This window comes from Microcaecilia unicolor, chromosome 1 (assembly GCF_901765095.1).
Source record: "Microcaecilia unicolor chromosome 1, aMicUni1.1, whole genome shotgun sequence".
NCBI classification, from domain to species: domain Eukaryota; kingdom Metazoa; phylum Chordata; class Amphibia; order Gymnophiona; family Siphonopidae; genus Microcaecilia; species Microcaecilia unicolor.
The window spans coordinates 240,510,255-240,536,960 of NC_044031.1; the positions used below are offsets into that span (position 1 = coordinate 240,510,255).

At 44.9% G+C, this 26,706-nt stretch overlaps 1 protein-coding gene across 2 annotated transcripts in view; it reads left to right on the forward strand.

Annotated features, from left to right (window-relative positions):
- Positions 1 to 23,792, forward strand: part of PDCD6 (programmed cell death 6) — a 70,778-nt gene extending 46,986 nt beyond the window's left edge. Inside the window, exons 4-6 of one of the 2 annotated variants that reach the window (XM_030205038.1) lie at positions 1,312 to 1,470; positions 14,509 to 14,618; positions 23,226 to 23,792. In XM_030205038.1, coding sequence (XP_030060898.1) covers positions 1,312 to 1,470; positions 14,509 to 14,618; positions 23,226 to 23,324 — 368 coding nt within the window. In that variant the 3' untranslated portion in view covers positions 23,325 to 23,792. The remainder of the gene's footprint in view (positions 1 to 1,311; positions 1,471 to 14,508; positions 14,619 to 23,225) is intronic. The other variant, XM_030205043.1, reaches the window with a different exon arrangement.
- Positions 23,793 to 26,706: the final 2,914 nt, after the last annotated feature.

Genomic DNA, 26,706 nt, shown 5'->3' on the forward strand with positions numbered 1-26,706 from the left:
TTCTCCTTTCTCCTGTTGTATAGATTTGTAAGCCACCCAGATAGCTTGTTCTGTTGGGCGGGATAGAAAGTCATTAATGAAACTTGAAACACACCATCTGTAATTTTTGTGGCATTGCAGACCACTTTACTAAGGGACTTGGTAAGGTCTGCAGTTTTTATAAATGGCCTTTTTGCCTGCAGATGGTCTTATGGCAGTGTGAGTGCCAGCTCATAAAATTCAGTCATGGTTTGGTATTGCTGCTGCTCTTGTTTAGAGAAAAGAATGTATTGGGTGTCTCTCCTGTGAAAGACCTGTGGAAACTGAGCAATGCAGCATCAGTCGACTGACTGACTAATGCCTGCTGTAGCCTCAAGAGGTGTCTGAATGGACCCTCTGGTGAGAAATGCTAGGGCTGTGGTTACTTTCAAGTGGACCAGCAGGTACTGTTTCCTCCATGCATTGGGCTCTAGGTTTTCTTCCAGTTGGTTGCACTGGTATACTGTTGTCTCCTTATCAAATATGAACCTGTGCAAGCGTAGCTCCTCTGTCATGTCCATAAACTGTTCATTGGGCTTGTACACCCTCTGCTTAGTGACGCCTGTCCCAGTGAGCCAGTGCCAACAGGAGCACCAACTTGCTTCCACCTCATGCTGTTAGGCACTACCATCAGCACCCAATACTGAGGAGAGGAGAAAATGAGGGTAGAAGTGGGTGTCTGATAGGGGCAGAATGGGGCTGTAGAGGGTTAAGCAAGGGCAGAGAGACTGGTAAAGGATGAGTGAGACCTGAGCACGCACTAAGATGCCAAACAGCAGAGCAATGGGCCAAACAACACTCCAGACCATAAAAGACATCTTCCAGTCGCTGTGTATATAGCAAGTGTACATGTGGTGCATTGTTTTGCTGACATCTGCATGCCTGATACATATGGAATACGACATATGCATGAACTTTCCAGTCCTATCCAGCGGATGCCCACTCTCCAGCCCAGACATGCCCCTTTTTGGGGTGTGTATTTGTGCACACTAACCTGCCCATACATACAGCTGTATTCTGTTTGCAGAATTGTGCTTAATGTGTTCCTGGTTTTTGGGTACGCACTTGGTGCCTAACTTTGTAGAATTGCCAATGCTATTGGCTGAAACACCTCCCATGATATTTGAAATTCATAGATTTATCGTGCCCTTTTGTTAAGTTTTAAACAATTTTCTCTCTTGCATGTCATTAGCAACATATTTTCTACTGGAAAACGCATGAACTTTTTAAAAAATGTTTGTATTTTCTCTGTTTCTCGAGAAATCCTTGCTAACTAGTTGTCTTTCTTGTAAGCAATGTTTGACAGGGAGAATAAGGGTGGCGTGAACTTCAATGAATTCTCCGGCGTCTGGAAGTACATCACAGACTGGCAGAACATTTTCCGGACCTACGACAGGGACAATTCTGGAATGATTGACAAGAATGAACTAAAACAAGCACTAACAGGTTTTGGTAATTTTGTTTTTCTTTAAAAACCTTTAATTATATACATAAAATTTGCTTTACTCTTTGGTATACATAATAATAATGAGCCATATTTCATTTCAAAATTAAGCATTATGAATCTGTGTGGTTGTTTGAAATTTTGTAATGAGGTTCAGTAAAATATACCTCTACTTAGTAATATTTCAGGACTAGTATTAACAGTAGAAAAAAATTAGAAGCTGCAAAATAAACAGAATGGACATATTTTGTACCTGCTGCTTCTACACGTCACCAGGCAGGATAGCTTGCATACATGAAAATCATCTGTGCCTGTTTATTCTCCTCCTCCAATATAATCATACCTACAAGAAAGCCTGTTATGAATATGGCTAAAGGTGCACATTCTGTGGAACCTCTGTATACTTTAATCCACAGGTAGGGGGGAGCTTTGTAAGGCCATTTTACAGAAGGAAACATATTTTTAAAATTCGGCTTCAGAATGTTGCTTTATCTCAGTAAATTAAAACAGAATAGGAGGGATGGTACTTGGATTTAAATTTATAAGAACATAAGAAGAGCCATATTGGGTCAGACCAATGGTCATCTAGCTTAGTATCCTGTTTCCAAAAGTGGCCAATCCAGGTCACAAGTACCTGACAGAAACACAGATAGCAATGTTCCATTCTACTAATCCCAGGGCAAGCAGTGGCAATCTGTCTCAATAACAGACTATGGACTTTTCCTCCAGGAACTTGTCCAAACCTTTTTTAAACCCAGATATGCTAACTGCTGTTACCTCATCTTCCGACAGAGAGTTCTAGAGCTTAACTATTCATTGAGTGAAAAAATATTTTCTCCTATTTGTTTTAAAAGTATTTCCATGTAACTTGGAGTGTCCCCTGGTCTTTGTACTTTTTGAAATGGTAAAAAAATCAATTCACTTCCACTCATTCTACACTACTCAGGATTTCATAGACCTCAATCACATTTCCCCTCAGCTATCTCTTTTCCAAGCTGAAGAGCTCTAACCTCTTTAGCCTTTCATCATATGAGAGGAGTTCTATTCTCTTTATCATTTTGGTCACTCTTTTTTGGACTTTTTCTAATTCTGCTGTATATTTTTTGAGATACGGCAACCAGAACTGAATGCAGTATTCAAGGTGAGGTCGCACCATGGAGCGATATAGAGACTATGGTATTCTTGATCTTATTTACCATCCCTTTCCTAATAACTCCTAGCATCCTGTTTGCTTTTTTGGCTGCTGCTGCACACTGGGAAGAAGATTTCAGCATATTGTCTACGACACAGATTTTTTTCATGGGTGCTGACACTAGCATCAGATAACTGTAATTCAGATTATTCTTCCCAATGTGTATCACTTTGCATTTTCTACATTAAATTTCATCTGCCATTTGGATGTCCAGTCTTCCAGTTTCCTTAGGTCTTCTGCAACTTTTCACAAACTTGAATAGCTTTGTTATCTGCAAATTTAATCACCTCACTTATCATTCCAATTTCCAGATCATTTATAAACATGTTAAATAGCACTGGTCCCAGTACAGATACCTGTGGCACTCCACTATTCACCCTCCTCCATTGAGAGAAATATCCATTTAACCGTACCCTCTGTTTTCAGTCCAATAACTAATTCTTAATCCACAACAGAACATTACCTCCTATCTCATGACTCTTTCATTTTCTGAGGAGCCTGTTATGAGAAACTTTGTCAAAAGCTTTCTCAAAATCTAGATACACTACATCAACCAGCTCAGCTTTGTCCACATGTTTAATTATGCCTTTAAAGAAATTAAGCAGATTGGTAAGGCACGACTTCTCTTGGCTGAATCCATGCTGACTCTGTCCCGTGTTTATCTATATGTTCCATAATTTTATTCTTTATAATAGTTTACACTATTTTTCCCAGCACTGACGTCAGGCTTACCTGTCTATAATTTCCCGCATCACCCCATGAACCCTTTTTAAGAATCGGCATTAACATGGGCCACCCTTCAATCTTCAGGAACTACAGACGATTTTAATGACCTGTTACAGATTACTGTTTCATGTTTGAGTTCTTTCAGTACCCTCCGATGCATGCCATCCGGTCCAGGTGATTTACTACTTTATAATTTGTCGTTTTGGCTCACCAAGATTTCTTTCAGTTCCTCTGCATCGTCACCCTTGTAAACCATATTTTGTACAGGTAGATCTCTTATATCTTCTTCCGTAAAGACCGAAGCAAAGAATTCATTCTGTGACTCCACTGTGGCCTTGTCCTCTGAGTGCCTCTTTTGCTCCTTCAGATCTAACAGTCTCATGGATTCCCTCGCAGGCTTTCTGCTTCTGATGCACCTAAAAAAGTTGTTACTGTGAGTTTTTGCCTCTGTGACAAATTTCTCTTCATATTCTCTTTTAGCCTTCTTTATCAATGCTAACTTGCCAGTACTTATGTTGCTTCTTATTGTCTTCATCTGGGTCCTTTTTCAGTTTTTTCAAAGATGTTTATCGTCCCCCTGATAAGTCCCTTTCATCCTTTCTCAGTGACTTTGATGCCTGGCTTGCCTTCTTCCATGATCCTTCCTCCCCCTCTCTCATCCTTGGTGACTTTAATATTCCTGCTAATGATCCTTCCAACTCTTATATTTCCAAGTTACTCGCTTTAACGTCGTCCTTTAATCTCCAACTATGCTCCACCTCCCCCACTCATCAAAATGGTCACTGTCTTGATCTCATCTTCTCCTCCAACTGTTCACCCTCTAGTTTCCTTGCCTCCGATCTTCCCCTCTCTGATCACCATCTTATAACTTTCACACTTAAATCTCCTCCCTCCCAGTCCCGTCCTATCCTATCTAATTTATCTAGGAATCTTCACGACATTGACCCTTCATCTCTATCCTCCCATGTTTCAAACCTCCTCTCTACTGTGGCACCATCCACGTCTGTCAACGAGGCTGTTTCTTCTTACAACAATACTCTATCCTCTGCCTTAGACACTCTTGCACCTTTGATGACCCGCCCTGTAAGGCGTACAAAACCCCAACCTTGGCTGACTTCTAATATCCGCTACCTACGTTCCTGTACCCGCTCCGCCGAACGCCTCTGGCGGAAATCTCGGGCCCTTGCTGATTTCTTACACTTTAAGTTCATGCTGACCTCCTTCCAATCTGCTCTCTTACGTGCCAAACAGGATTATTATATCCAACTGACCAACTCTCTTGGCTCTAATCCTCGACTTCTCTTCACCACATTGAACTCTCTCCTCAAGGTGCCCCCTCCCCCAACTCCCCCTTCATTATCTCCTCAGACCCTTGCTGAATTCTTTCACAACAAGGTTCAAAAGATAAACCTTGCTTTCTCTACCTCACCAGCTCTCCCTCCACTAGTCCGTTCCCCTCTCTCTCCTTCCCCTCATTCCCTTTCCTCCTTTCCTGAAGTTACTATTGAGGAAACTACACTTCTCCTTTCTTCCTCAAAATGTACCACCTGTTCCTCTGATCCCATTCCCACCCACCTTCTTAATGCCATCTCTCCTACTCTTATTCCTTTTATCTGTCACATTCTCAACCTCTCACTTTCCACTGCGACTGTCCCTGCTTCCTTTAAACATGCTGTGGTCACACCTCTCCTTAAGAAGCCTTCACTTGACCCTACTTGTCCCTCTAATTACCGACCCATCTCCCTCCTCCTTTTCTCTCCAAATTACTTGAGCGTGCTGTTCACCGCCGCTGCCTTGATTTTCTCTCCTCACATGCTATTCTTGACCCATTACAATCTGGTTTTCGCCCTCTCCACTCAACTGAAACTGCGCTTACTAAAGTCTCCAATGACCTATTACTGGCTAAATCCAGAGGTCAATATTCCATCCTCATTCTTCTTGATCTTTCCGCTGCTTTTGACACTGTCGATCACAGCATACTTCTCGATACCCTGTCCTCACTTGGATTCCAGGGCTCTGTCCTTTCCTGGTTCTCTTCCTACCTCTCCCTCCGCACCTTTAGTGTTCACTCTGGTGGATCCTCTTCTACTTCTATCCCTCTGCCTGTCGGTGTACCTCAGGGTTCTGTTCTTGGTCCCCTCCTCTTTTCTATCTACACTTCTTCCCTTGGTTCATTAATCTCATCCCATGGCTTTTCCTACCACCTCTATGCTGATGACTCCCAAATCTACCTTTCTACCCCTGATATCTCACCTTGCATCCAAACCAAAGTTTCAGCGTGCTTGTCTGACATTGCTGCCTGGATGTCTCAACGCCACCTGAAATTAAATATGACCAAAACCGAGCTTCTCATTTTCCCCCCCAAACCCACCTCCCCGCTCCCCCCGTTTTCTATTTCTGTTGATGGCTCTCTCATTCTCCCTGTCTCCTCAGCTCGAAACCTTGGGGTCATCTTTGACTCTTCTCTCTCCTTCTCTGCTCATATCCAGCAGACCGCCAAGACCTGTCGTTTCTTTCTTTACAACATCCGTAAAATCCGCCCCTTTCTTTCCGAGCACTCTACCAAAACCCTCATCCACACCCTTGTCACCTCTCGTTTAGACTACTGCAATCTGCTTCTTGCTGGCCTCCCACTTAGTCACCTCTCCCCTCTCCAGTCGGTTCAAAACTCTGCTGCCCGTCTCATCTTCCGCCAGGGTCGCTTTACTCATACTACCCCTCTCCTCAAGACCCTTCACTGGCTCCCTATCCGTTTTCGCATCCTGTTCAAACTTCTTCTACTAACCTATAAATGTATTCACTATGCTGCTCCCCAGTATCTCTCCACACTCGTCCTTCCCTACACCCCTTCCCGTGCACTCCGCTCCATGGATAAATCCTTCTTATCTGTTCCCTTCTCCACTACTGCCAACTCCAGACTTCGCGCCTTCTATCTCGCTGCACCCTACGCCTGGAATAAACTTCCTGAGCCCCTACGTCTTGCCCCATCCTTGGCCACCTTTAAATCTAGACTGAAAACCCACCTCTTTAACATTGCTTTTGACTCGTAACCACTTGTAACCACTCGCCTCCACCTACCCTCCTCTCTTCCTTCCCGTTCACATTAATTGATTTGATTTGCTTACTTTATTTATTTTTTGTCTATTAGATTGTAAGCTCTTTGAGCAGGGACTGTCTTTCTTCTATGTTTGTACAGCGCTGCGTATGCCTTGTAGCGCTATAGAAATGCTAAATAGTAGTAGTAGTAGTAGTAATGTTCTTTTTGCTCTAATAGTCTCACTTTACCTTTTAACCATGCTGGCTGTCTTTCTCTTCTTTCCACCTTTGTAAGTACGTGAAATGCATCTGGTCTGGGCTTACAAGAAGATATTTTTAAACAATGCCCATGTCTGATTTACCCTCCTGTTTACTGAGCCGCGCGCTAATGCTGACACAGTACATTCACTTTGAATGGGCTGTGTCGGCATTGCCGCGTGGCAGCTGCTACCGCTGCTTAGTAAATAGGGGGGAGTTAACGTCCTGACCTTTGCAGCCAATCCTCTTAGCTTCTTTTTAACTATTTTCCTCATTTTATCATAGTCTCCTTTTGAAAAATCAAATGCTGCTACAATAGATTTCCTTTGTGGCTTCACTCCAGATATTAGCTCAAACTTGATCATGTTATGATCAGTGTTTCCAACACTGTTACCTCTCATGCTATACCCTGCATTCCATTAAGGACTAGATCTAAAATGGCTCTGCCTTTTGTCTGTTCCTATACCAGTTCTTCCAAGAAGCAGTCATTTATTACATCTAAGAATTTTACCTCCCTAGTGCTCCCTGGTGTAACATTTATCCAGTTAATATTGGGCTAATTGAAATCAAGAAATTATTTTTCAAGAAATTCATTCAATCTAAGTGGTGAAAGAGATACTACTACTACTTAACATTTCTAGAGCGCTACTAGGGTTACGCAGCGCTGTACAAAATAAACAAAGAAGGATGGTCCCTGCTCAAAGGAGCTTACAATCTAAAGAATGAAATGTCAAGTTGGGGCAGTCTAGCTTTCCTGGGTAGAGGTGTAGAGGTTAGTTGCCGAAAGTGACATTGAAGAGGTGGGCTTTAAGCAGAGATTTGAAGATGGGCAGGGAGGGGGCCTGGCGTATGGGCTCGGGGAGTTTGTTCCACGCGTGGGGTGAGGCAAGGCAGAAAGGGCGGAGCCTGGAGTTGGCGGTGGTGGAGAAGGGTACTGAAAGGAGGGATTTGTCTTGAGAGCAGAGGTTACAGGTAGGAACGTAGGGGGAGATGAGGGTTGAGAGGTAAGGAGGGGCTGCAGATCGAGTACATTTGTAGGTTAGTAGCAGAAGCTTGAATTGAATGCGGTACCTGATTGGAAGCCAATGAAGTGACTTGAGGAGAGGGGTGATGTGAGTGTATCGGTTCAGGCGGAAGATAAGACGTGCAGCAGAGTTCTGAACGGACTGAAGGAGATAGGTGGCTAAGTGGGAGACCAGTGAGGAGTAGGTTGCAGTAGTCAAGGCGAGAGGTAACGAGAGAGTGGATGAGAGTACGGGTGGTGTGCTCAGAGAGGAAAGGGCGGATTTTGCTAATGTTATACCGGATTAATAATTCAGCCAAATAAAATTTAAAAATAGTGGCGAGAAAAGATCTCAATAAAGGAGCCGGTTGCAGAGGCTAGCAATTCCAAGTATCATCGTCATCCAAAAAACTCCACATCAAAAACTTAATCATGAATTCAACACTTAATTTATAATTTGTACAATATCCATAAAAAGTGAATAGTGTCCAGCCAACCTAGTATGTTATGTGTTGCCAGAAACAGAAGAGGTTACTTATCTAGCTTTGAGTCCATCGATACTATACTTACAAAATTTGCTCCAATCTTGTAAATTCCCAACAGAGACATCCTGTTTCGTGACTGCTGCTTCAGAGGATGACTGGAACACCCTGTTGACTCTGCTGTAACGAACTTTCAAAATTGTCTGCAAGGAAGAAAAAAATGCCAACATTTGAAAGTTAACAAGATGACATCACATAACAAAACAATCACCCCATATAGAGGATTGGCTAGAGAACAAAGCAATCGAAAGAACTTCCATTCAATTGCAATATTCAACCCTTTGGGATACACAGTTTGTAAGGGAAAAAAAAAATCAACGTTTGTTCTATTTGCCGAAGTCTGGGGTGTCGTCTTTTGTGAATCAGGTGATGGCTTTGTTAGGTGACGTCATCTTGTTAACTTTTAAATGTTGGTGTTTTTTCTTCCTTGGAAATTGTAAATTAATTGTTGAATTGAGGTTTACAGGATTGTTATTAATATCATGATTACGTTTTTGATGTGGAGATTTTTTTTTTTTTTTTTTTTTACCTATGATGATAATGAGAGGGTCACTTAGAATTGCTAGCATGTGTACCTGGCTCCTTTATTAAGATTTGATTGGATTATTAATCTGGTACCTCTTTCATCACTTAGATTGAAAGAGATTTCTTGATTAGTAATTTCTTGATATGTCTTATTTGTCTGTTTATATTGGTAGTTGAAATCACCCATTATTATACTGTTGCCCAATTTGCCAGCTTTCCTAATATCTGTAATTACCGTTTTAGGGCCATGTTTTAGTGGTGATTGTTGATATTCTCCTTAAGGTGCAATAATTGGTAATATATTAATTGCAATGGAAATGATGTGGAAACATTTTTGAGCCAGTATACATGTTATCCCCCCACCCCTTCCTTTTCTTGTTTTTATCTGACCTCTTCCAAGCATTACTTGTGTAGTTTGGGTTTATGTTCAGGATGTTCTCCCGCACAGTAGCATTTTTCCTGTGATATTAGCAGCAGCACTACCACACTTTCCTCTCCCATCCAGGGTTGCCAGGTGGAAAATTTTTTCCCAGCCCAATCGAGCCCAAAAAACAGCCCAAAACCCGCCCAAACACAAACCCCGCCCCTGACACCCCCACCCCCGCGTCATCACCCCCGCCCCCGCCGTCATCAACCCCGCCCCCGCCGTCACCCGGCCCCGCCTCCCACGTCACCGGCCCCACCTCCCCGTCATCGGCCCCGCCTCCCCGTCATCGGCCCCGCCTCCCCGTCATCGGCCCCGCCTCCCACGTCATCGGCCCCGCCTCCCACGTCACTAACCCCGCCCAAAACGTCATTAACCCCACCCAAAAACGTCACTAACCCCGCCCCCCCCCCCCCCCCCCCCCCCCCCCCCGCGGCCGAAAAAAACCGCCCTGAAGGCCAAAAACAGCCCAAAAAACCACAACCCGCCGCGGGCAAAAATTTCCCGCGGCGGGTCGCGGAAAACCGCCCAATTGGGCGGTAAAACCGCCCACCTGGCAACACTGCTCCCATCCCCCAGCCTCAATCGGTCTTGCCCACCCCAACCCCCAGCCTCAATCAATCTTTCCCCTCCATCCTGTCCACCACTTCTTTTCTCTTATCACAGCCATCAGTCTGTCTCTTCTATTACTGTTTCATCTCTATTGGTCTGAGCACTATCTGTTCTCCTTCTGGCCTGTATTGCTAGTGCATCCCTCACAAATGCTTTCCTTCTGCCAGAGGGACCACTTTCACAGCTGTTAAGTACACTTTCTGAGTTTTTCTTTTTGTCTTGAAGACTCCCTGTGATGGCTTCACATGCCACAGGCTGGGAAACACTTCTCTAGATTACTGTTAGATGACTCCCACTACAAAGTGATGTCTGCTGCTGAAAATGGTCATAGTCTTGAGCCAGTGTGACCTGCATTGAATTCTTAGTTCTTCGCTAGCTAACTTGAGAGTGCTGAGTGACCTTTCCATAGCGTCCCACAGATCAATCCAGAGACTTGTGGGTTGTGTCCCTCTACCAGCAGGTGGAGATAGAGAGAACCTCCGAGGTTTGCTATATGTGGACCTGTGCAGCCAAGTAAACCTCAGTATTCTCTCTATCTAGCAGGTGGAGGGACATCTCATAAGTACATAAGTAATGTCACACTGGGAAAAGACCAAGGGTCCATCGAGCCCAGCATCCTGTCCACAACAGCAGCCAATCCAGGCCAAGGGCACCTGGCAAGCTTCCCAAACGTACAAACATTCTATACATGTTATTCCTGGAATTGTGGATTTTTCCCAAGTCCATTTAGTAGTGGTTTATGGACTTGTCCTTTAGGAAACTGTCTAACCCCTTTTTAAACTGTGCCAAGCTAACCGCCTTCACCCCGTTCTCCGGCAACGAATTCCATTGTTTAATTATGCGTTGGGTGAAGAAAACTTTTCTCCAATTTGTTTTAAATTTACTACACTGTAGTTTCATCGCATGCCCCCTAGTCCTAGTATTTTTGGAAAGCGTGAACAGACGCTTTACATCCATCTGTTCCACTCCACTCATTATTTTATATACCTCTATCATGTCTCCCCTCAGCCGTCTCTTCTCCAAGCTGAAAAGCCCTAGCCTCCTTAGTCTTTCTTCATAGGGAAGTCGTCCCATCCCCGCTATCATTTTAGTCACCCTTCGCTGCACCTTTTCCAATTCTACTATATCTTTCTTGAGATGCGGCGACCAGAATTGAACGCAATACTCAAGGTGCAGTCGCACCATGGAGCAATACAATGGCATTATAACATCCTCACACCTGTTTTCCATACCTTTCCTAATAATACCCAACATTCTATTTGCTTTCCTAGCCGCAGCAGCACACTGAGCAGAAGGTTTCAGTATATTTCTACGACGACACCCAGATCCCTTTCTTGGTCCGTAACTCCTAACGTGGAACCTTGCATGATGTAGCTATAATTCGGGTTCTTTTTTCCCCACATGCATCACCTTGCACTTGCTCACATTAAACGTCATCTGCCATTTAGCCGCCCAGTCTCGTAAGGTCTTTCTGTAATTTTTCACAATCCTGTCGCGAGTTAACGACTTTGAATAACTTTGTGTCATCAGCAAATTTAATTACCTCGCTAGTTACTCCCATCTCTAAATCATTTATAAATATATTAAAAAGCAGCAGTCCTAGCACAGACCCCTGAGGAACCCCACTGACTACCCTTCTCCATTGTGAATACTTCCCACGTGCATCTCTGGTTTGATTTGGCTACTGGTGTCCTTTGGGCCCAGTTTAGCATAGTCAGGGGTTGAGTGGCTCTTTGTAGCTTCTGGTGTACACCTGGTGGTGCCAGGTCCCTCCCGGTCTCCCCCTACCTTTCCTCCATCGCCCGGGGCTGTAGACCTGATCGGGTGTTGCCTTTCTATCCTGATTAAAAAAAAAAAAGTAAGCTTCTCTTTAAGAGACTTTGTTTTTGTTTAATCATACGGGGGAGCTAGAGAGGCTGCCGAGTCTGTTTGAGGAGCAGGCGTTTGTGGAGCATGTCAGTGCCTTCTGAGGCGGCTAAGTGCTGCTCCCGGTGTGGGGGCCGGAGAGCAGCATCGGGGGAGTGTGAGTCGTGCCGCCGTCAGCCCACAGCGGGTGTTCAGCTCAACGGGGGTTCCCCTCAGGCGTTCAGTGAGTCGGAAGCACCGGGGATAGTTTTGGCGGTTTCCTCGGGGCAGTTAGTGCAGCGCGCATCAGCGGGCACCATTTTTTCCTCTCAGGCACGACCAGCTCCGCACGTGGCGGTTGACAGGAGGCACAGCGCGCTTCTGTGGCACAGGCTGCAATGGAGGAAAGCCAATTTAGAGGGAGCAGGGGAGTCCTTTTCAGTTCCTTTTCCCCCAGATTTTGTTTTATAAATGCACAATGCCTTTCTTCTAAAAAAGTCAAGAGCTTCTCTTCAGGCAGCCCCGTCTCTTCCTCAGCAAACTTTGGTTGCTGCAGCCTCTCGGTCTTTCCTGCCAAAATGTCCCCGGGTGGAGATTTTGGATCCCGAGGAGCTATCTGACACAGATGGCCCGGTTTTGTCTCCGGGCTCTCCCTCAGAATCATTGGATTTGGCAGATGAGGTCACCCTGCCTTCTGACAGCTGCTCGCCTTTTTCGCAGGGAAGAGCTTCCCTCCCTGATTATTAGGGCTTTTGAGGTTTTGGCCATTTCACCCCCTGAATCGTCAGGGGGAACAGGTCCGGTGCCCTCTAATATGTCTGGCACCAAATGCCCACCTTGTTCCTTTCATGTGCATGAGGCCATGAAAATCCTTATTTCGGCGCAGTAGATTACACCGGACAGTGGGCTTAAGGTTGCTAGAGCTATATCGTGTCTTTACGCGCTGCCTGCTGCTGACTTAGACTTGCTGAAGGTTCCTACAGTGGATTCATTAATACAGCGGTCACTAAGAAAACCACTCTCCCTGTGGAGGGTGGCACGGCGCTCAAGGACCCTCAGGATCGTAAGTTGGAGACTTGCTTGAAGCTGTCCTTTGAAGTAGCAGCCCTTTCCCTGCAAGCATCTGTTTGTGGCTCCTATGCGGCATGGGCATGCTTATCATGGGTACAGAAAACCTCCTCTCCAGAGGACCTCGTGGGCTGTTTTGCCAGCCCTAGAGTCCGGGTTAGCCTTCCTTGCAGATCTTCTTTATGATCTTTTGAGGGCTTCGGCGAAGGAGGTTTCCCTAGTGGTCACCTCGCGTCGCTGGCTGTGGTTGCGACATTGGGCTGCAGACGTGGCCTCTGTCACAACTGGCAAGGCTTCCTTTTAGGGGAAAGCTTTTGTTTGGGACAGACCTAGAACAGATTGTGAAGGACCTCGGTGACTCTAAGGGCCAGCGACTCCCGGAGGACAGGTCTAAATTTGTGCGACCGGTGGGACCTAGACCTAAGTTTGGGGATACACATCGTTACCGTCCAGGTCGCGGGACCTCTTTTCAGAGAGCAAGGTCTTCTCAGAGATCTCAGCCCTTTCGAGGTGACAGGCGGGCTTTCCTTTCCAGTAACAGAAACCAGCCCGCAGCCAGGTCCACCCAATGATGGGGCCCTGGTCCATCTCCAGCCAGTTATTGGGGGCAGGCTGTCCCTATTCCTGGTGGAGTGGACCAGGGTAACATCCAACGAACAGGTCTTGGAGGTTATCAGAGACGGCTACAAGTTGGAATTGGCTCGTCCGATAGTAGACTCGTTTCTGGAATCTCCTTGCAAATCTCCCACCAAGGTAAGGGCAGTTCGTCACACCCTCCTCAACTTAACAACGACTGGGAGCCGTCAAGCTGCACCCCACAGCAGAAAGAGGGTGCGGTCGATACTCAATTTGTTTTGTGGTGCCAAAAAAGGGCGGTTCTTGGCCACCCGTCCTAGATCTCAAGTGTGTCAACAGGTCCTTACGGGTTCGGCATTTCCGCATGGAAACCCTCCACTCTGTGATCGCAGCAGTACAGCCAGGGGAGTTTTTGACGTCTCTTGATCTCAAAGAGTCCTATTTACACATTCCAATTTGGCCTCCCCACAGGCGTTTTCTTCGCTTTGCAGTGTTCTGTCGTCATTTTCAATTCAAAGCGATGCCCTTCAGCCTAGCCACAGCACCTCGGACTTTTTCCAAGGTCCTTGTCATAGTGGCGGCCTATCTCAGAAAGGAAGGGATTCATGTCCATCCTTATCTATGCGGGCGTCTTCTTTCGAGGAGAGTCGATGGGCAACCGACAGAGTGGTCAGGTTGCTTCAATCGCATGGTTAGGTGATCAGTTTCCCAAAGTGCAGCCTTACGCCCTCCCAGACGCTGGAATACTTGGGAGTGTGCTTCGATACCTGAACAGGGATAGTTTCTCTTCCTTCAGCTTGAGCACAGCGGTTGCAGGGTCAGTTGCGAGCTCTGTTCCAAACTCCAAACCCGCGGGCTTGGGACTATGTACAAGTTCTGGGTTCCATGGCCTCCACCTTGGACGTTGTAAAGATGGGCCAAATAATCCAATTCCCTCCTCTCCCCATAGCTTTCCAGTTGTTGGTGCTGTGCTTGACAATATATCGATTGCTTCTCTGACCTACCCCATTCCAAGCCCAGTCTGCTTTCTCCATTAGTACCTTTACCAGACAAATCTCCATAAACCCAGCCCCAGAACCCAAACACACAGCTCACCTGGCTTCACAGCAGGGTTTTTTTTCCATGCTGTGCTTGGTTCAGACAGCTTCAGTAACTTTTACAATAACAGTATCTTTGAACATTTTGAAAAACTCCAGTCATCAATAATTATTCAATGTTTTTTGTTTTCTGTCTTTCAAGGCTATCGGCTATCAGACCAGTTTTATGATATTCTTGTTCGGAAGTTCGACAGACAAGGAAGAGCACAGATTGCTTTTGATGATTTTATTCAGTGCTGCATTGTTCTGCAGGTGTGTGAGGCTTTATACTTTTGATTTTACATGACTGTGTTTGTTAACCATACTTTGACCATAATGCTTATGAAAGTCTAAATAATGGAGATGGTTGAGCAGCGTTATGAGGGACTCTGAGCACTATCAATGCTGGACCCTGATCTTCAGCCAGCAGAGCCAAAATGAGAGCACCGCACACACTGAGGCAGTCCAAAAACTGTAAGGAAAAAAGTTGTAGATGTCCAGGTATGTGTTTAAAAATAAGATTTAATTGGGGAAAAATAAACTGAGTGTAAACACAGTGGATGAATTATAAACCAAGGGTGTCTCGCCGATGAGTCACATGCAGTTTTTGAAGTTCCCTTGCAGCTCATGTTACAGAGCCTTTAGAGCTCTTATTTAGTCTTTTTCCAGAAATTGCAGCTCCACGTAGGAAAAGAGGGAGGTAGTGGTTCCAAAGTGCAGGAAGAAGTTAGCACCAACCTGACCCTGTGGCAAGAACCACCAAGGCCCTAAATAGGATGAAAAGGTAGTCTGTCCAGCTGTGTTTTGTACAGGAAAAAAAAAAAGATGCTCTTAGAAACTTAGGAAACAGAATGGAAAATGTAGGAAAGGAGATGAGTTATTCTGGGAGGGGCAAATGGTTGCAAAGATGCATGTTTTTGCTCTGGGCACAGTACTAGAGCTGGGGAAGAGAAGAGACAGAGGTAGAGGAGTCAGGCATATAGACTTCAGTGCTTTCTACAGTGAGTGATTAAGAATAAACTGGTATGGATTTTCTGTTGGGTTAGAAGGAAGATGTTCAGTATACAAGGAGAAACAAGATGAAGAGAGACAGTAGTAGGAGATTTTTTTTTTTCTTTTCAATTTTTTATAATTGAAAAGTAAAAGCTCCTATTCATGAAATTTTCTCCGTTTTAGTAAAAGGGATCATTCATACTGCCTCTAGCCAAAAGTAAATAGCGGTATTGTCCCTCTGCCAAAAAGTTGAACACCAGTGTATTAAGTCAAGGTGTTCATAGCCACTGAAGAGTTTATCATTGAGAGGACATTGCTTCACTGTGAAAAGTTATTCTCCACTCCATGGCTGCCAGTTAGCTGGCATCATGGAAAGGAAAAATAAAGTGATGAAGGTTCATATGCTATAGGGCGGTAGGAGAGAAATCTAAAGATTTAGTTTATTTAAAAAAATTTAAAAAAGAGACATTTTATGTATGTCTCTGAAGATGATTAGCTCACCATAGAGGAAACAATGGCGGCCAGGTGTGTGACTAAGCTGAGCGGAAGTTCTCCAATTGCATTGCAGCCAGTGAGGTTGGGGGGAGGGGGTGCTTCAATACTGTGTTTTCAATTGCTAGGGACAGGCAGGTTCCCTGGAGTCATGCAGAGCTTGCCTGTCTCTCACTTTTGAAAATGTGATAGTGAAACAGTACCTCCACTGGCACGCTCAGCTTAGAGGGAACAATGCTGGTCACCCTCATCACAAAATGGATTCCTTAAACTTTCTGGAAACAGCTCAGTCTTGTTATTTCTGCAGAGCAGTAATGACGTGTTTTCTGTCTCTCCCCACAGCTCGTGTCTCTTTTGTGACTCACCAAGGTTCACAGTACTATTTCCCTCTTTGCTTCTAAGGTCTCGCGCAGAGCCAATGCTCCTTCATTCCTTTTTAGTTTCACTAGTTAGGATTTTCGACACTTTTAGGTTTGTTTGTTTGTTTTTTTTCTTTTTTTGCAGGTCATTAGGCTTTGAGCACCCGGTTAAGAATTTTTATCAATATTGAGCCATTTCACCTTAGCTGTTTTTTTCTGACGTGTCCCAGAAAACTAACAGTGGCTTCAAGAAGTGCACCCAGGGCAGCAGGGCCATGTCCCTCATGAATACTCATAATTGGTGCCTGCAGTGTCTGGGGCCCGATCATAATCCCTCTTCTTGTGAACTCTGATCAAGAGTTATTAGAGCTTGAGAGAAGCAGCACAAATGGATTTTTGACTTCAGCAGTGGAGGCATCGGTCTCAGTGGTTCCAGGAGCTGCATTGGACACTAGGAACACATCGGCATCTAGAGGACCTCCACCTTCCTTGACATCAAGTGTCAATAGCAGTCACCAGGATTGGGCGTCCTCCGATCGATTCCCAAGTGTGAAGAAGGATTTGTCACTGTCCACATTGATGCCGAGGGACTACGACGTCATGCATTGGGCAGAGACCAAGAAGCATCAGCATTGATTCCACTTGAAGCACAGCTGTGAGAACACTGAAGTATCACGGTGATGGATACTCTCAAAGTGCCCCTATTGTGAGAGTTGCTCACTCTCCTGGGAACTGAACAGGGTGCAATAGCCTCCATTGAGCCTAGGCCAGTCACTGATGTGACCCCCCCGATGCCTTTGAAGGATGTGACTGTTCCAGCTAACCCCCGGCCTTCATCAGGGCCATGTTCCAGGAAGAGATGCAGTGCTTTTGGCTTGGCTGGAAACTATGGCCTTGAGGGCATCAGCACTGCCCCCCTCAAGAGCTCCAGCTCATCCTGGAGGCCCATTTACTACCTTCAGACAGCACGTTGACACCGGTGATGATCTCCAACTCCTTGGGGTGGGGGGGGGGGCCTCTGGGAACCAGAGCTTCCCGGTGCCACATGCAAGGAGGGCAGAGACGTGAACTTCTGCTGGCAAGTCCTATTCTGACTGCTCCTGGGTATTTGAGGAGGCACCAGAGGTCCTCTCAGAGGAAGGGGCCTTTGTCTTCCCTCAGAACCCTCCCCTCCACATGAAAGGAAAAGTCTCTTCGAGTGGAGCTCTCCTATTTTGATTTTATCAGGGAGATGGCAAAGTCTGTCCCATTTGATTTGAAGACCAAGAATGAGCCCAGGGCTGAGACTTGGACATCCTTTAGTTTGATGCTCCTCCAAAAGAAGCTGTGACAGTGCCTGTGCACAGAATCCTTAAGCTTGTACAGATGAAGCAGTGAGAGACCCCCCCCCCCCCCCCCCCCCAATTTCTGTACAGCAGGTAAACAAGAAAGTTGACTCTCTAGAGCCCAGAAGGCTCTAGTATTCAAGAAGCTTCAGCTTTCTCACCATTCCATGGTGGTCGAATCGGCTCTCTAAAGAGCCAAGCTTTTCGAGACTCACTGAAACTTGGACCCTGGAGTCTTTTTGGAAAATTGTTTTAAAACTCTATGCTTCCCTCTCCCATTGCGTCTTACCAGCTCTTAATGAGCATGCACTTGCAGAACATTGTGTGGTAGAGTTTGCAGACACTCTCCTAGGGAGAATGCTGAGGAACTCTGTTAGCTGATAGCAAAAGAGTGGGAGTATGTAAAGTACATAGTGCAGGTAACCTATGTTGCTTTGGTATGGTGTTCAGAGCCTTTGCCATGGGTAGTGGGTTGTGCAGACTTGCCTGGCTGCATACCGCAGACCTAGAACCGGTGCCTCAGGAGAAGCTGGTCAATGTTCAGTGCCATGATGATCACCTTTTTGGTGTTAAGGTGGAAGAAATCGCAGAGTCATCAAGAAATATTCTGAAACCATTAAGTCACTATTCCTGTCTGCTCCTGGCTTGGCCTCCACATCCAGGAGGTGCTACTCCAGGTGGAGGGCAGCAGAGGGTCTTGCTTCTGCCCCAAAAGTCCCAACTGGTTCCCCAGTCAAAGCAAGGGATTAACTTTTGACTAGTTCTAGGAGAGCATAACTTCCATTCTCTTGTTTGTTCTGGATGACCTTCTGGTAGGAGGGAGGCTGAATTTTTTCCAAGCAAGGGTGGCCTCTTGCAAACTCACACCAGTGGATTCTCAAAATAGCCTGCACAGGCTACACAGTACAGTTAGAATGCTGTCTTCTAAATTGTTCCTTGAGATCATCAAAGTTAATCTCTCAGCACCAGGAATTGCTTACAAAGGAAAACTCTTCCCTTTTACAGGAGTGTTGGAACCTGTTCCACAAGGGGGGAAAAAAGGAATTTATTCCAAATATTTCCTGGCACAAAGAAGACAGGGTGATTTCTTCCTATTCTACACCTATGAATCCGAAAAAAAAATATCTGGCAGAATAAAAGTTCAGGAGGGTTTCCTTAGTCATTCAACGTCCAGTAATTTATGCTCAAGACTGACTATGCTGTCTGGACTTACAGGATGCCTATACCCACATACAGAAATATTTCAGTCACAGAAGTATCTGAGATTCTCCGAGGACAAGTAAAACACTATAATTCCATATGTGGGCGATGCCATCCAACAGATCCCAGCAGGGGTGTGCTCCCTAGCATTCTAAAAGTGAAGGCTTTTGGAAGTGGCACTGTGCATGTGTGCACCTTCCTGCCTGCAAGCACTGCGCAGGACCAAGGCGGTCTGTGTTTTTCTGTGGAGCAGAGCTGATGTACTTCAGCTGTCCCCTCGGTACACCCAGTTCATAAATTTTTTGACCTTCCCGCCATCTTCCTTTTGGCTTTATTATTTGTAAGTGTTGTATGGGACCTTTTTTCTTCCCTTCTTACTCCCTTGTTTCATCTCGTTTTTTTGGCACTTTCTAGTTTTTGGTTTTCCACGGCCTTCTTAGGTCTGGGCATCCCTGCCAGGATTTTCATCTCACCTTGTTTTTGGTTTTTTCCCCCCCCCCCCCCCCCCCAAGATTGAATCATTTAATTTTGATTTGGCTATTTTTCCAGATATGACTCAAAAAAACCTTCCAGTAATTTTAAGAAGTGTTCCAAGTGCAGCAAGACCATGTCTCTTACAGACCCACATAATTGGTGCTTGCCGTGTTTGGGACCTGATCATAATGCTCTTCTTTTCCAGCTCTGTTCCAGTATGACAGATAAGACCGCCAAGTGTCATGAACAGCACAAAAGTATTTTTGGTGCCAAGAAGACCCACCCATCAGCTTTCGCATCAGAGGCATTGAGAGCTGTACCAGACACTGGGGACGTATTGGCATCGGGGTGGTCTCTGCGTGCTTCGGTGTAGAAAATTGGTAGCACCTATCGAGACCGAGCATCTTCAGACCCAGCCCCAAGGACTCGTAGGGATTCAACATCATGCTTGTTGAAGCTGAGGGACTCAGATACCAAGCATTGGGCAGAGGTCAAGAAGCACTGGATTGGTCCCTTTTGAGGCATGGTGCCAGGAGCTCCAGGGCATTAATCTTGTCTGTACTTGAGAAGCATCAGCACCATGAGGACCACTCCCTCTCTACAGATTCAGCATCAATACATCAGCCTCTTACATGTTGGGAGTAAGCTTCCAATTTGGCACTGATACCTTCTGTGCACCTGACCACACTGGTGCTGGCCCAGCTTTCTCCAATGCGTGCCCTTGATGAGCGGTTCTGGGTCACGTTACGGTCCTGCTCTTCTTGTATCTTGTCTTGGTAGGAAGCCGAGGCTTCGAGTATGTCTGTGCCGGCTATGGTACCACTCCAGCCTATCCTGGAGACCTGTGTCCTGCCTATTGGCAGTGCCCTCCTGGTGCTCAGAATGGCGACATTGGCACCAATCGAGACCAGTACTTCTCTCCAGTCCCTTGGGAGAGGAAGCGCACTCAAGGTCCAAGAAAAACTCCATTCCTCGGCACTCCTCAGATTCTAGATGTGAGTCCAATAGACTGAGGCAGGCCCAGATTTCAGCATCCCAGGAGGAGTATTTCCTAATTCTGATATGGACTGCTTGTGGGAGTCTGACTTGGATCCAGAGGTTCTCTCTTTCCTTTCACAGGCCATTTAAGTTGAACCCATCCCACCACACGAAAAAGGGATTTTACTCTCAAGTACTTCCTGGTCCCCAGAAGGATTCTAGCCCATCCTAGACCTAAGGGCCCCGAACAAACATCTGGCCAAAAAAATATATCAGGATGGTTTTCCTGGGTACCTTAATCCTCATGATTCAGGAAAATGATTGGCTATGCTCTCTGGACTTAAAAGATGCTTTTACCCACATATAGATGCATCTCAGTAACAGAAGGTGTCTCTGATTTTGGGTAGGGGAACAGCATTACCAGTATAGAATCCTGCCTTTTGACCACAGTCCATGTTACACCCATGGCACTCCTCAGCTTGAAGACAGTTCAATGGACCCTGTCCCCAAATCACCTTTCTTTAATAAAATGGATCTTGCTGCTTTTCTAGCATACATTTACTGTAATTAGACTCTGGAATTCGTTGCCGGAGAACGTGGTATGGGCGGTTAGCTTGACGGAGTTTAAAAAGGGGTTAGATAGATTCCTAAAGGACAAGTCCATAGACCGCTATTAAATGGACTTGGAAAAATTCCGCATTTTTAGGTATAACTTGTCTGGAATGTTTTTACGTTTGGGGAGCGTACCAGGTGCCCTTGACCTGGATTGGCCACTGTCGGTGACAGGATGCTGGGCTAGATGGACCTTTGGTCTTTCCCAGTATGGCACTACTTATGTACTTATGTACTTATGCTTATACATGACTGCCTACTTCTTACCTTGGTGCTGATGCTGTCTTCTGTAACAGCTGTAAAGATTAATCTGATATGTTTCCACTTCTGAATTTCCCTATACCACTGCAGTTTATTGAGAGAGATTAATTGCGATGCCTTCAAATAGTCCTTGAACCCTATTTCCTATGTCTGAAATTCAGCTTCAAATAAGTATTCATAGTAGCTTAGTGAATAATAGCAGATAAAGACCAAGATGGTCCATCCAGTTTGCCTAGTAGTATTGCCAGGGCAGTTCCTGCAGGTTATGTTGCTCATGGTTTCTTAGAAGCACACTATTCACTTCACAGCTGTAATGAGCTGAGGTGCTCCATTTTTTAGTTCTGCCCTCATGCTGTTTAGGAGTCCACTGTGTGTGTTCCACTCCTTTTTGAATTCAAGCACTGTCCTTGCTTCCATTGCCTTTTTTGGGGAGAACATTCCAACCAGCCACCATTCTTAGCCGTACAGCCTGTAAAAACGGGCTAGTATGGGGGGGGGGGTGGGGTTGAAAGGCCCCCCCCCCCGCCGCCGAGTTTGCCGCCGCCGCTCCCCCTCCGAGTTCATCCCCCCTCCCCCCCCCCCCCCCCCCCCGGAGCCGTCGCCACTCACCTTCCACCCGGTAAGGCCCTCGCTCCGCTATTGAATCAGCGAGGGCATGCAGCACACAGCTCTACTGCTGAGCTGCCGTGGCCTTCCTTCTTCTTCTCTGCCTGTGTGCCGCCCTCGTGTGACGTAACATCGTCGAGGGCGGGACACAGGCAGAGAAGAAGAAGGAAGGCCGATGGCAGCTCAGCAGAGCTGTGTGCTGCGTGCCCTCACTGTTTCAATAGCGGAGCGAGGGCCCGACCGGGTGGAAGATGGTGGCGGCGGCGACTCCAGGTGGGGGGAGCGTTAGCAACGGCGGTGTCCCTCGCAAATGCGCAGTAGAGACCCTCTCTGTTCCACCCTCGTCATCACGTATTGACGCGGGGGCGGGGCAGAGAGGGTCTCTACTGCGCATTTGCGAGTGAGTACGACACTCGCCATTTATATATATTGATTTCCTGATGTTGCTTTTGATTTTACCCCCTTATAGCCTTATATGTCCTCTAGTCCTAAAAGCTTGATTAGTTGCCTTTTTCCATTCCCTGAGACTGCATAGAGAGGCTTGCCATTTGGACCCTGACCATGTTGCTGCCTGTAGGCTGTAGGTATATAGCCTAGGGACAGTGAAGGCACTGGCACCAGCTGATCTCAATCTCTCTCCCCATCCTTCACAGAGAAGTGCGCACATTGGGCCGCTGCCTCTGTTTTTGCCGACCTTGACCCTGCTGTTAATTTTGTACCATGGGGCTGGCTGACAGAGACCCTCTTGGTTCACATGAGCAGTCGGATCTAGGATGGCACAGGAGGAAGAAGCAACCTGATGCACAGCCTTTTACTTTTTCCTGTTCTTGATGTGTGATCTCTGTGGAGTGGGTGGAGGAGAGTGGCTGATTCTGGTGGATGAGTGTGTGCCATGGGGATGGAGGGGGCAGAGCAAGGAGTGTCCATGGCAGTGGGATGAGGGGAGGGGCAGAGCAAGGTGAGAGTGCACCATGAGGATGGGAGAGGCAGCAGAAGAGTTAGAACTTCCACTGGTGGAATCAAGCTTGAGGGTATGTCATTGGGGAGGGGTGGGGGAGAGATAACGGTAGCTGAGGAGAGGAGGAGAAAGGAGGAGAAGTTAGTACAAGTGTGTGGCTCGGGGGAGGAAGAAGAGAGGTAAAGAGAAGATCTTGGGGACAGGCAGAGTTAGCAGCCTTGCTGGGAGTTAGAGGGAAAGAGAACTGGGGAGACTAGAACCTGAGGAGGGAAAAGGCAGGAGAGGATTTCAGGTCTTATGATGGAATTCTGTGTAGAAACTCTACAAATGAACCTGTGTAGAATTTTGTAAACTTTTAAGATATATTGTGGGCAGAATTTTAAACATTTTTATGCAGACCTCCCCAGGAGTAACTCCAGCTTGTCTATCAGGCAGTAGTTGCTTAATATTGTTTCACACATTTCTTTTTGTTTGTACTGTTCTTTGTGAAATTTTTTACTTTTGTTTTTGGAAAAAAAAATAATGTATATGATCTTTAGAACAAAGGGAATGAGTTGAGATTGTTTTGACCATTGTGAATGTCCTTTTCTTTATATATATATATATATTTTTTTTTTTAAAGAGGCTGACAGATGTATTCAGACGGTATGATACTGATCAAGATGGCTGGATTCAAGTATCCTATGAACAATACCTCTCCATGGTCTTCAGCATTGTATGACCATGTCAGTGAAACATCCTACTACTATCTACAGAGACTGGAATCGCCAAATCACTTTATCAATTATATAGGAATACTAATTAAAAATGGGTATAACCCTTTGCCTTTTTTAAACAAAGAAAAAAACTTTTTATGATTCTCCGGAATCCATATTTGATAAAAAAGCCTAATGTACATTGGAATAGATATTATAGCAATTACTATATCATTCCTCATACAGCATTTTGATTTGATATACAAATATGTCTTCATGTGCCAGAAAACAAAACCTTAGCTCCAAGTCATTAAAACAAAAAAATAGCATTTTTAAATTTTAGAATGCCAATATGTTATAGTTTGAAGGCCTTATGTTGCTAGTTGAAGGGTTGTACAGTGCTTGCACAATATTTTTGCATGGTGCCTTTATGGAAGGTATAATGTGTATTTTTTATTGCCAAGTACAAAACAATAAAGCAATAATTACTGAACCGTTTAATTTTTTTTTTTTTTTTTTTACATTATTTTATATTCCACTTGCAAGCCCAAAAGGTATTGAAGTGGTGTTGCACATTCAGTACAGTAGATATTTCCCTGTCCTTGGAGGGCTCAAAATCTAAGGTTTCTTTTTAATAAGTTGCTGTAAAAGGGGGCCTGCAGTAGAGTTGGCGTGTGTTTTTGACGTGCGCTGAGGCCCCCTTTTACCGCAGTGGGTTAAAGGCTGTCTTTCTTATTGGAAAAGAAATGGCCATGCAGTAAGTGAACCACTTGCCACATGGCCGTTTCGAGGGGAGCACTTAACCGTCACCCATTGAGGTGGCAGTAAGGGCTTCGGTGCTGCCCAATTACCGCCTGGTAAGCACCAGCACTACAAAAATTTAAAAAATATTTTTGTAGCAACAGAAATGGTGTGTGCTGGGGGTGGGAACTAGTTCTGGATTGGCACACGCCAACCCTTTAGTAAAAGGGGCCCCTAAATATGTGCCTGAGGCCATGGAGGGTTGAGGGGGGTCTTTTACTAAAGCTTATCTTCAACAGGACCCATAGGAATAAAATGGGCCCTGCTGCAGATAACTCGAGCTAAGCTTTAGTAAAAGACCCCCTACGTGACTTGCACATGGTCACAAGGAGCTGCAGTGGGATTTGAAATGGGCTCTTGCATCTTGTATTGCCAAATATAATTTGTGTGAAATGTTTCAGGCAAGAATTGTGGGATTTGGAAAATTAGATAAATTTTAAGCCTTCTATGACATTATGCCTTTGTTCTTCTTAGACTTGTGATAATCCCATTATTAACCAAAGGATAATTAAGCCAGTGAGGTGGCTTGATTGGCTGATAGCATCTCCTTTCCCTGCCTCTGCTTTATATTTGGAACTGCATTTGTACTAATCTGTTGAAAATGGGGGTTAGGAGGAACCTATCCTCACCTTATTTTGAGCTCCTTTTACAATGCCATGATAGTGATTACTGTGCACCGAATGCAACAAAGCCCATTGGAACTGAATAGGCTTTGTCAGATTTGGCACGTTGCTCATCACTACTGCGGCTTTGTAAAAGGAGCCCTTTATGTTTGTATTGTGGTGGTTGGAGGAAATTAGTAGAGGTGAGAAGAGTTTTATTTAATGTCTGGGTGGAAAATGTTCTAACAGACGCCTGTAACATAGTAGATGACAGCAGAAAAAGACCTGCACGGTCCATCCAGTCTGGCCAGCAAGATAGCTCATATGTGCTACTTTTTGTGTATACCTTACCTTAATTTGTATCTGCCATTTTCAGGGCACAGACCATAGATGTCTTGCCCAGCACTAGCCCTGCCTCCCAATCTCGGCTAAGTTTCTGAGGATCCATTCCTTCTGAACAGGATTCCTTTATGTAACAAGCAGGCCTAAAATGCAATGCTTTCATTTCAGCGTAGTAAACTAGGAATGACTACTTTGTGCAAGAACGAATGCAAGACAAGAAGTATCAAGAGATTAAAAAGTAGCATGGTTGAAGGCATGAATTTAGTTCTCAAATGTGGGCCTGACGTGTAGCAGTGGTTAAAAGGCTATAGCATTCTAGCAACTGAAGGTTAACAAGTAAAACAGAAAATGTCATACGGATTTATCATGCATACACATCAGGATACTGTGTGCTGTTGATTATCCCATCTCCAAAATCTAGTACACCTATAGAGAAGGTCAGCAAGCATGAATACATATTGCATCATCTTCCATTTGGGACAACAAAACTAACTCATTTTACCAACTGAAGAGGACCGAAGGAAGGTATCATTAATTTACATAAAATGGCAAATGGATTTTGGAAACTAAATAATTCCATAAGTTTCATAGTACAGACACTAGGGAAACATCTCATTTGAGGCAAAGTTGTTTTTTTTTTTTATACTGTTTAGTGAGTTCATGGAACTTGATGCTAAATATTGTGAATGCAAATAGCATAACTGAACTAAAAAATGTAAACATTTTTTTTAATCAATCAGTTGTAGTCTAACTTAAGAGTGGCTTTACCTAGGATTCAATAAATGGCTAAAACCGTAGTGATTAGAAACTGGACAATTTGCATATGTTCTGTCCTTTGCATGCATTCTCTATGCATTTGTTCCTTGGTTTCAGAGAACATTCCAATCTAGGAGTCTTATAGTGGACAGGGGAATTAATCCATGTGCATGGGATCACATGTAAATACAACTATACCAGGCCTGCAACAACATACAGCCTGTAAGCTTCAGATTCAGCAACTTGGACATACCATGACGTGCATTGTGCACTACAGCCAACATTCTACTTTCCAAGACTACTGCATGAACTTCACCTACAAAATTGACTTTTCTATCCATGAAACTACATGACACTTCTATAACTATTGAACTGTCAAAGACAATTTGGACATTCACTTTCTGTATTTACTCACTTAAACTGTATTTACTTTATTGTACTTCATTATCATATGCTTCTGCATTTAATGCTGGGCGTTTATGCTTATTTGCACACCTGCTTGATTACTATGAAATTGTTTCTCATATTCAGTACTAGCATTTAATGTATTAACATTATATTTATCCATTATTTGCTGTTAATTGGTTCTTTCTATATAGTGTTTCTAACTATTGTTTTCATCAGTTTGGACATGACATGTAGATGTGAGGTGCCTTTGATACCTCTCGCATTAAAAGTGTGGAGACTTTGGGGGTGGGAGAGAGACTCTCCCCTGTCATAGTATCTTCAGTGTATCAGATTTTCTAATCTGCAGTGTTGAATTATGATGTCATCAGACTGCTTTGAACTCTGGCTAAAAGAGTTTTGCTTGCTTTGTATCTTTACAAAGACTCTTGGCTGTGAGAATGCTTTGTATACTGGTTTTATTTCTTTAGCCTAATTTTCTATAGGGGCTACTGGCCTTATA